Source organism: Bactrocera neohumeralis, chromosome 4 (genome assembly GCF_024586455.1).
Source record: "Bactrocera neohumeralis isolate Rockhampton chromosome 4, APGP_CSIRO_Bneo_wtdbg2-racon-allhic-juicebox.fasta_v2, whole genome shotgun sequence".
In the NCBI taxonomy this organism is placed as follows: Eukaryota; Metazoa; Arthropoda; class Insecta; order Diptera; family Tephritidae; genus Bactrocera; species Bactrocera neohumeralis.
Window position 1 is genome coordinate 81,697,158 of NC_065921.1, and position 10,863 is coordinate 81,708,020.

The following is a 10,863-nucleotide window of genomic DNA, read 5'->3' on the forward strand; positions in this document are numbered from 1 at the left end:
GATCAATAGAATATCAAAATATGTACACATATGTAAGTATTAAATTTCATTCGGCTACCTCAAAAAATGATGAACAATATTTTACGATCCCTAAAAAACTTCGTCTTAAAAATCGCTGGCTCGAAACTGGTTTTAGGCCCATAGTTTCTTAAGCAAATTTGTTCTGAAAGATCCGTGGAACATTTCCCGCATACGCGATTTCTTAATTTATTTTGGATTCATGTAAATCGACCCGCTCTAATGCACATACATTCCCACACAGTTTACATAAATGCAGTATAATAATAAACTTGTGTGTAAACAAGAATGAATTTTGTCAATCTGTGAGGTTATCACAGCTCTTTGAGTCATTAACGCGCCTATCAGTGAGTTTCTGAAGAGCAGACCCAACCATTCAAAAACAGTCGAGATTTAGCAGCGGAGTGAGAAGTGTGTACAAAGTGAAATGCAAACGAGTTGAAACCGAAATTTTTCTCATAAAAAAGAATTAACAAATATAATAATTTTTAAGCTGTCCAAATAACCGTTAGACAAAGTTGTAAAAGTAAACTTCAAATTCACACCATTCGCGTCGCGCATCATCAACAGCGATCGATGTTTCCTTCGGCCAATGCCCGTTGCAACTCCGAGGACTCACTCATCAGCTGGTCCAATCGAAATGCTGTGGCTCAGCGTAGCAAGAGCGTGCCGCGTATGTACGGCTGTGTGGACACTTTGGCGGCGAGCACCAGTGCCTCATCTCAAATAAGTAATCCGCTCAATAATTTTACTCCACACACGAATTGTCCGCATAGTATTGCATGTGCAGTCGCTGGCGGCACAGCGGGCAGAAGAGAAAACGATGCTTTATCAGCGGTGCATGTGCAGCAGCATTTAAGACAAAATAGTGACGGAAATACGGGTAACAACAACAACAACCATAGTGGTCATATTTCATATCGTCAGCATTCCCATCAGCATCATGTGGGCTCACCGAACCGTTATAGCTACAGTGGTGGCGGTGTTGGTGCGGCGGGTGTTGGCAGTAGCGCTGGCGCTCTTTTGCGGCTATCAACAAATCGGCTAGATCCATTCTCGGCACCAACAACAACAGTGGGTTCATCGCTGCTCGGTGATAGCATGACTGAGATTGTTGTGAGTAGTAAAGGCACAATTTTTTATCTACAAACATACGAATGGTATATCACCGTACACATTATATATATTTGTAAATATGTCTGTATTTATGTATGTATTAAAATGCAAGTGTAATGAAAGATTTATATGTTTTGTGAGTTGCATTTTAAAATATTCAAATAACTCTTTTGTTTATATATTGGGTAGTCGAAAAAGTCTTTTCGTATTTCTAATCAACTTATTTTTTTAATATTTATAATGAACTTTAATGAACCAAAAATGTATCTTTTGGTCGACCACTTTTTGCCATTTTTCCGCTAGAGACATTACTCCATCAGTGTAAAACGTTTCTGGTTTCTCGGCGAAAAACTGTGACAACTAATTTTCACAGGCTGCTCTTGAAGCCAACTTTACTCCCTTAAGGAAGTTCTTCATTGACCAAAACAAATGGTAGCCTGATAGTGCAAGGCCAGGGCTATATGGTGGATGCATCAAAAGTTCCCTGTCAAGCTCTCCCAGTTTTTGCCGGGTCATCAAAGAAGTGTGTGATCTAGCGTTGTCCTCATGGAAGACAAAACCCTTTCTATTGATCAATTCTGATTCTCATAGTGGATGATTCCTTTTCAATCGCACCAAACACTCAGCATAACCTTTCGAGGCGTCAATCCTGGCTTTGCGATCATCTGTTGAGCTTCAAAACGCTTAGACCATGATCTTTTTCGCACATTATTGTCATATTTGATCCCTTTTTCGTCTCTCGTTACCATTCGCTTCAGAAATGGTTCGATTTCATTTCGTTTAGCAAAGAATCGCAGATGTTAATTCGGTCCATTAAATTTTTCACAGACAATTCATGTAGTACCCAAACATCGAGCTTCTTTTTGTAGCCAGCTTTTTTTAAATGGTTCAAAATGGTTTGATGAGGAATTTTAAGTTCCTTAGCGATGTCCTTGCTGCTTATGTAACGGTCCAGGTCAATCTTTTCCATCATTTCATCTACTTTTCCACCGATAGGTCGACCAGAGCGAGATGCATCTTCCACATCGAAATTTCCAGAACGGAAGCGAGCGAACCATTGTTGTGCTACACAATCTGATACAGCATCGTCTCCGTAAATTTTACGAATTTCATTAGTGGCTTGCGTGGCATTCTTCCCTTTTTTATATAATACAAAAATTTCAAAATATGGCGAATTTTTTCATTATTTTCACTCATTTTTGAACAGCTATAACTTTTTTCCAATTTCCCCAAGTTTAATTTTTCTTGATTAAATGATGCTTATAATCTCACCTTTCCAACATGGCACATGTGATTGGTAGCACTGGAAATATACGACTGCAACGATATCTATTGACAAAAATACGAAAAGCTTTTTTGACTACCCAATAATATTACCAATCGATGTCTGATCGCTACGAGTAAAAACCATCGAACATTCGAATACGGCGACCTACATACTTATGTATATGCAAGAGTTAAAAAATATACCACCTGATCAAATCTGACTCGGATTGGTGCATTCCTATATTGGTACGACCTTTTTTTTTGTGTTCGTGTGAAGTTTGATCGCCATATGTCAATTAGTATTTGTTTGTCTGGCAATTTCTACCATAGAAATAAGTCGAATAATGAGTTTCCTTGAAATTTTGTGTTTCTGATGGCTACGGAATAGTTGAAAAAGTTGCAGAAGTGTTTGAGGGAGGCAAATTTTTCACGAACACAAGTATTTGATTGACACTAAACATTCAGTGAAGGTCTGAAGTCAATCAAATCTTTCTTCAAACGAGTCGTCCATCCCTACATGCAGTAAACGCATCATTACTTATGACAAGACGTAGCTTTATGAGAATATCGTCGAAACCGTCAAACAATCTAGCGAATGACGTTCCAAAATCGAGACGAAACCAACAACAAGTGCATTGAAAATTGGTTTTCTTATATTAGCTCAGAAGCCATGACAAAATGTGGGTTTTTTTTTTGTTAGTGCGGGTCAAATTTGTTATCGCACATCTCTAACTCGAAATACTGTTAGGTGAACAAAACGTTTTCGAACGAAATAACAAATATACGAACACATTTCTAACCCGAAACGGATTCTTATTAGCATCCATTAACCGTTCGGAGGGGCTTAAAATTCAATTGAAACCAAGTAAGACTTTTTGTTATCAGTTAATTAGATAACAACTTACACCGTTGCCATGACAGTAAGCAGAACAGAACCAGTTTTTTAACCGTCTAAAAGCTGTCAACCTTAAATCGTTGCTACAGTGACTATTAATGGCCTCGAGCTCTATTTCCCTTTCATACCGAACACTTTTGAGCTCCAAAGCAATCATTTCAGACATCATATGTTCACTCATCACTACCAATTAGTGGCCCTCCTGCACCGTGGACAGGCACTTTCTGATATATGTACATATGCACGGCGGCCGAGTGGAAAGCTTTCATGTCAAGTCAACAAATCACCAGATGCCATAGTAGCATCAAACATCACCACTGGCCAGGCACTGTATTTACCTCTTTTTTATAAACCCAGCTGGTAGCCAGCTTACCGTGAGGTCACCTCATGACTGTTAAATCACAGCACTTCAAGGCGCGACAGTCAGCTAAGCACTGGCCAGGCACGGCGCCTGCGTTTCTTTTATAGAGCCAGCTGGCAGCCAGCTTACCGTGAGGTCACCTCATGACTGTTAAATCACAGCACTTCACGGCGCGACAATCACCTAAGCACTGGCCAGGCACGGTGCCTGCGTTTCTTTTATAGACCTAATAGTCTAAGAGCCAGTGAATAGCAGAGTGCATGTACTTTACCAAAGATGATATTTTGTTCGGTGACCCTTACATGAAATGGGGAACAGCTAAGCCCAGCGAAGGTAGCTATGGCGTCACCCAGGTAAGACAGGTACATACATACGTAAATCAGAATAAGTTCGCAAGTATTTTAACAAAGCTGGCGTTTGGTCACAGCAAATAATATGGAAAATATAACCAGAAAAATAAATGGCAGACGATTTTTTCAGTTGTAACCTCGTGGCAGACGTTTTTGATAATTTGAAAAACAAAAAAATTTCGAAAGCATTTTAACAAATCTGATTTTTATATAGAATATGTTATTTGTAATAGTATTATTAGTTTATTTTTCAACGGCAGACGTTTTCTCCGGTTATAATACTCCGGCAGACGACAATATATGTTGACCGTGTGATTATATGCACCTACTGTGACTACTTCTATTTCGATAATTTCTGCATGGAAATAGATATACGGATATTATGAAAAATATAAGAACAAAATTATATTTACTACTTTATAATTATGAATGGGGAAGATGGGTTGTTTATAAATCAATAATGATAACTATTATAACAACATTCACATATTTTTATCAATACGTACCTGATAAGAGGGTCACGTCACAGCTACCTTCACTGGAAGATCGGTGACTTTTGTTGAAGTGTCGACAACGACCACGTTGGGCACTTCAACAAACGTTAATTTAAATGAACCGATTTGGTTCATTTAAATTAACGTTTGTTGAAGTGCCCGACTCTGCCATTCACTACCGATCAACATTGTCGACGCTGCGACACAGGTTGGCAAACGTAGGTTTGGAGTTAATTGTAATTCATTGTAATTCTTAGTTCTAAGGCGGAGAGCAAGAAAGGAGCATAGCTCCCAATTTATATTTTTTATTAAAAACAAAATAAAAATTGTTCAAAAAGTACACATTAAAAAAAAACCCCGGAACTTAGTAAAAAGCCCGAAAATAAAAAAGTAAGGCTACGCGTGTAAGAAACTAATAATAAATACTGTGCTGACTAGCGGCTACAACGCAATATCACGTGCGATTTGGCAACTTTGAGGAACTCCAGTATCATCGGAGAAAAGGACAACCCCGGACAATATTTTAATATTATTAAAGAAAATATTGTTATTGCAAAGGAAAAGTTTTAAATTACTGTAAACTTTTACAAAGAAAATCTTATTATTTAAGAAATCGAGAGCTAAAAGAAATTTAATTAATAGAGATAAAAGGAAATAGTTTAATATAATGCCAGACATTGCAGAAGAATTGATCGAACAACTAAACCAGATGGGGTTAGATAATGGGCGAACCATCCAACCGTTGAACCCTCCCACCCCTAACCACACACTAATAACGACGATAGTTCGAGAAGTACTCGAACGAATGAATGCGCAGTCTATAACCGACTTTACCGAACCCGACCACAGCGTTACACTGAACGCAAATAATATAAACGAATTAGACAAGATTCCTGACATGGTTAAATGCCTTAGAGAATTTTCGGGACGACCAGGAGAATTTAACTCCTGGAGGAAAAGCGTCGACAGAATTTTTAAAGCGTACGAGGTGGTTAAGAACACCCCTAAGTACTTCGCGATCGTATGGAGGATCAGGCATAAAATAATTGGCGATGCCGACACCGTACTGGAGTCGTACAATACTCCACTCGAATGGAGTCAAATCCGAAAATGCCTTATGATGCACTATTCGGATAAAAGGGACATAGATACCCTCGAAAAGCAGATGACCACCCTGATCCAATGCCATGATGACATTCTGACCTTCTACCAAAAAGTTTACCAACACCTTTCCCTTATATTAGACAAAATTGCATATCTCGAATTAAGCGACGAGTCCATACGGACTGTATGGATCAATTCGTATAGGGACAAAGCCCTTGACACATTCATTAGAGGACTAAATGGCGAATTATCTCGTCTTGTCAGCATGAGAAAACCGACAACCTTGCTCCAAGCCCTACATTTATGTCAAAAACTTGACAATTATACTGGAGGAAATACTTCCTTTAACAACAGACCGATCTTGCCACCTAAACCACCGACCCCGATGGAAGTAGACCAGTCCACGATGGAAGTAGACCAGTCCCAGATGGAAGTAGACCAGTCCCAGATGGAAGTAGACCAATAATCAATACAGGCTAATTACCAGAATAGACCCAATACGATATGATATGATGCATTAATATCATATGATACAAAGTAATAGAATACGACATCAACTAAATCGCTGAGAGTGCGTCAGCAAATATCATACGCGTTGCAGCGGCAAACGTAGGCTTAAAGTTAAGTGTAATGAATTGTAATTTTTAATTAATTAATTGATTTTCAATAAAAGAGCACAGCTCCCAAAAAAGAAGAATAACTCCCAAATAATTTTTTTATTAAGATTGGAGGCAAATTTCAGAATAGCAGTTGGAGACAAATTCTCATGGCGGCCCATGAAGTAAATTTTCATGTTAATGGTCAGTATCTTTGTAAAGGAGGAGTAGAGAAAGAATCAGCTGATGCTATGTCCTGCTATATGGTGCAGAGGCTTGGACGATGTCAACAACTGATGAGTCGACGTTGCGAGTTTTCGAGAGAAAAGTTTTGCGAAAGATTTATGGTCCTTTGCGAATATCGCATTCGATGGAACGATGAGCTGTACGAGATATACGACGACATTAACATAGTTCAGCGAATTAAAAGACAGCGGCTACGCTGGCCAGGTCATGTTGTCCGAATGGACGAAAACACTCCAGCTCTTAAAGTATTCGACGCTGTACCCGCCGGGGGAAGCAGAGGAAGAGGAAGACCTCCACTCCGTTGGAAGGACCAGGTGGAGAAAGACCTGGCTACGCTTGGAATATCCAATTGGCGCCACGTAGCGAAAAGAAGAAACGACTGGCGCGCTGTTGTTAACTTGGCTATAATCGCGTAAGCGGTGTCTACGCCCATTAAGAAGAAGAAGAACAGTCAGCTTACCGTGAGGTCACCTCATGACTGTTAAATCACACTACTTCACGGCGCGACTGTCACCTAAGCACCGGCCAAGCACGGTGCCTGCGTTTCTTTTATTGAGCCATCTGACTACCAACTTTCAGAGATGTCACCTTACGACTTTCATATCACAACACATCGCGACGCGAGTGTCACCTAATATATTTTTTTATAAGCCCAGCAGCCAAGATCGCATTTTGAAGTAGTGAACAGTATATACTATATATGTTTAGCTGAGACCACATTTCTTCCAGAAACTTCTGCTCTAGAGCGGTATGTTTATATAGCTTTCAAAAACTAACTTTTGTAATGTTTCTCTCGGCCTTATGTATAAGTGATTTTCGAATAATTAAAGATTAACTTTGCTTTGGCATGTAGTTTTTTCAACAATTTGAGTATCCCTGACAGACTCTTTACTTTTGAATATTCTCTAAGTTTTACGAAAACCGAAGGTCAATTGAATAAGGTATCGAATCTGCAGCGAATCCAGTTTTTTGTTAGAAGAAGTGAGGCAGGTGGGAGTATGGTGTAAAGTAAGATTTTAAACAGTCCATAGGATTTAGGTTTGGACTTCAAACGGCACAACATAATTATTTTCCAAATGGATTGAAAATATATTGAGTAGTTTTGTATATTAAAAACAAATTTTATATAAAACTTGTATTTTTTTATTCATTACTAATTACTATTTTTATATTTCTGCATTTTAGGTAGAAGACTTGCGGCATTCACATGAGCCAACTTCTGAGCTGCTCGACTATTGCAAACGCAAGGTAAAACTTTGAAGATCACGAGAGAAAAATGAAATGGGTCCAGAAAAATCGGGCAACTGGCTTAAGTTATAAATATAGATTATTTGTTCATTAGATTTGTTCTTCAGATTTGTGTACCCATATACTAAGAAATTTATCAACTCTAAATATGCCAAATTTCCGAGTCTTGAAGCAAATCCAGACCATATCGCAGAAGAAAATGTATTTTTTGCATAGCCTGCATGGACTTTTTGACCCAACCTCTTATAGTATTGCTGGTTATTAATTTTCAATCACAAACTAAACACATCAAACATCTCATTTACAGTTTCTGCGCCCATTTATTTTAGTTCTATCGCTTGTCGGTGTAAATCCCATACCAACAGACACATCGAAAGTACTTTGTTGCTTAAACTATACACAGGCTTTGCTGGTCTTGCTGATACTATTGTTTGGATATTTTCTACAGTATTTATGTTCATATCGGTAATTATATTCAAACTCTTCTATCCAATTTTATTGTAACAATAACACTAATATAACGCAAATGATTACATTTTCAGCGGCGATCGCGGTTTTATTGCGCACGATCAAGACCTCACAAACGATCCCAGCTCCAATGCCACCTACACCGTCGGTCAACTACTGTTCGGCCACATTTTTCCCAACGCGCTAAATCTGTCCAGTTTCATATCGGCTGTAATTGTTTTCAAAATACTCGATCAAGAGCAATTACAGAATCTGATCGAACGTGTGTTTCTCACTACCTTGGAACCGCGTCGCTTGTGTAAATTACTCTGGTCATATTTGTTATGTGGCGTGGTGTTGTTGGCCTTCCTCTTCGCTTATACAATTCCGTCGGTGCTTTTGCAGTCGCGCATCATACAAGTGAAATGGTTTACTGGCATACTGGCGGACTGGGAGCTGGCGACTAAGGTGCGCTTTATTTTGGATTGTGTTGCATGTTGGTAATTTATATTTTTGTCGCAGATTGTCTTGATCATCACGCTTTTTGTGCAGGACTTGGTGGAAGTGATAATACTCGCCAACTATTGCATTCAGTGTTATTTGCTTCGTGTACACATTTCTGCGTTGTCACATAAACTTTTGATGCATTCCATTGAGACCACCGATTGGATGCGGGTAATTAAAATATATACATACATATGTATATACCATCAGATCAAATTTTAACCGGACTGACAACAGACTATATTTTAACATATTTTAATACAAATCTTTATTATCACCTACAAAATAGGCTACTAAAAGTACCAGTCCGGGTCAAATTTGATTCGACGTTAGAAAGTATTTTTAAAGAACCTCTTCTTCTTTATTGACATAGCCACCGCTTACGCGGTTATTGTCGAGTTTACAACAGCGCGCTCCTTCCTTTCGCTGTTTGGCGGTAATTGGAGACTCCAAGTGTAGTCAGGACCTTCTCCACCTGGTCTTTCCGACGGAGTAAAGGTTTTCCTCATCCTCTGCTTCCCCCGACGGTTACTGCGTCGAATACTCTCTGAGCTGGAGTGTTTTCTTCAAATTGGAGATTCCAAGTGTAGCCAGGTCCTTCTCTACCTCGTCTTTCCAACGGAGTGGAGGTCTTTCTCTTCCTCTGCTTCCCCTGCCGGTTACTGCGTCGAATACTCTCAGAGCTGGAGTGTTTTCATCCATTCGGACGTCATTACCTACCCAGCGTAGGCTCTGTAGAGCTCATCGGTCTAGCGATACATTTTAAATAGACCAGATCGGGTTAAATTTGATCAGGCGGTATAAAAATTAGTATAAAAGGGTCATTGCTTCTATCTTTAGAAAAGTCGTTAAAACTGTTTACTTCTTTCTACTAACAAAATTTTTGTTCTAATGGGTTTCAATCCTTTACAAGTAACCGTAAATCTGCTAACAATCTACGAGCTCGTCGGAGCTGGTTTAAAACTTATTTAGACCTCTCAAACCTAAAATATTTATAGGTTAAGTCAATAACTTCGATTCTATTCATTCGGAAAATAATTGATCGCTAATCATAAATTTATAGAATAAAGAGAGCTTTAGTATATTTTGGTTAACTGTTTTTATGAACCGCCTGAATTAAACTGTTACCGATCTTTTAATATTGTTTTTGTATTTGGTTTACGGTATCACACTTTAGAAATCTTGTACATGAGACTTATTACTCACTACCGACACTAAATAAACTAGCAACTCAAAATTGATTTTATTCCACAGGAGGTACTGGAATTTCACAAGTTATTGGAGCATCTCAATCGTCATGCTGCTGTGCCTGTGTGTTTTTTAACCGTTATGAATTTAGCATATGCATTTGCTGGTCTAATATATATTTTCAACGATTTGGATTTTCATTATTCGGCTTTGGAAATAGTACTTTTGAATATTTTCAACGTTTTACTTTGGCTTCTACTGGGTGTCATACCATTTGTGTTGGCCGCTTCGGTAACGCATGCGTGCCAAAAGGCGCAGGCTAACGGTCATCATATACGTGCACGTCCTTTTGTTTATCACAGCACGTCAACGGATGATTTGAACTCTACACTGTTGTTTTCGTCGTCCTTACAAATGTCAGCGAAAATTTTTAAAATGCCCATTCAACCCAATTATCTTTGTTGTGCGTTATTGTCCATTTCGATACTGGTTTTAACACTGGGAATGTGTCTTAACCCTTCCATTATAGGTATTTTTTAACAGTATATATATATATATATCTCATTTCAAACATGGCAAATAAATATATGTGCTTATGGTTTTGTAAAAATCGGGGTTTTCTTTTTAGGATAATAAAAAAATAATAATTAATTGCTATAAGAGAAGTTTAATTACTAATTCCGTTTGGAAGTAATTCACCGTCACTGTAAAAGCGCTCGCAAAATTTAAATACACGGTTTTATTGCTTACAGCACACCCTGTTTCACATTTAAGTGGTGTAGCACCTTAAACTGTATAATAAAAATCCCTTTTTGAAGTAAATAGTTCATGAGAGCTAAACGATAATGCAACTTTGATTAAATAATTTATGAATATAAGAATATATACATACATATATTATATATATATATATATATATATGAATATAGAATAAACTAATTATAACTAAACTTCATATATTAGTTAATTGCACAGTTTAGCAAAGCGGCACTAAACAGTGTGCAACAGCACAAAATGCAACACTGATTGT

At 38.2% G+C, this 10,863-nt stretch overlaps 1 protein-coding gene across 1 annotated transcript; it reads left to right on the plus strand.

The window, feature by feature from the left end:
- Positions 1 to 318: 318 nt before the first annotated feature.
- On the plus strand, positions 319 to 10,443 carry LOC126756120 (uncharacterized). The gene is made up of 6 exons (XM_050468961.1): positions 319 to 1,134; positions 7,632 to 7,694; positions 8,002 to 8,159; positions 8,237 to 8,609; positions 8,664 to 8,816; positions 9,900 to 10,443. Exons 1-6 carry the CDS (start codon positions 595 to 597, stop codon positions 10,371 to 10,373), a joined length of 1,761 nt encoding a protein of 586 aa, XP_050324918.1. The 5' UTR covers positions 319 to 594; the 3' UTR covers positions 10,374 to 10,443.
- The last annotated feature ends 420 nt before the right edge of the window (positions 10,444 to 10,863 follow it).

What these genes read in the sequence shown, in the direction of transcription:
- LOC126756120 (XM_050468961.1), top strand. Translation starts at nt 595, where the DNA reads ATGTTTCCTTCGGCCAATGCCCGTTGCAACTCCGAGGACTCACTCATC. An exon ending in ATAGCATGACTGAGATTGTT is followed by an intron (nt 1,135 to 7,631) that starts GTGAGTAGTAAA and finishes TCTGCATTTTAG; the next exon opens with GTAGAAGACTTGCGGCATTC. An exon ending in TCGACTATTGCAAACGCAAG is followed by an intron (nt 7,695 to 8,001) that starts GTAAAACTTTGA and finishes TCTCATTTACAG; the next exon opens with TTTCTGCGCCCATTTATTTT.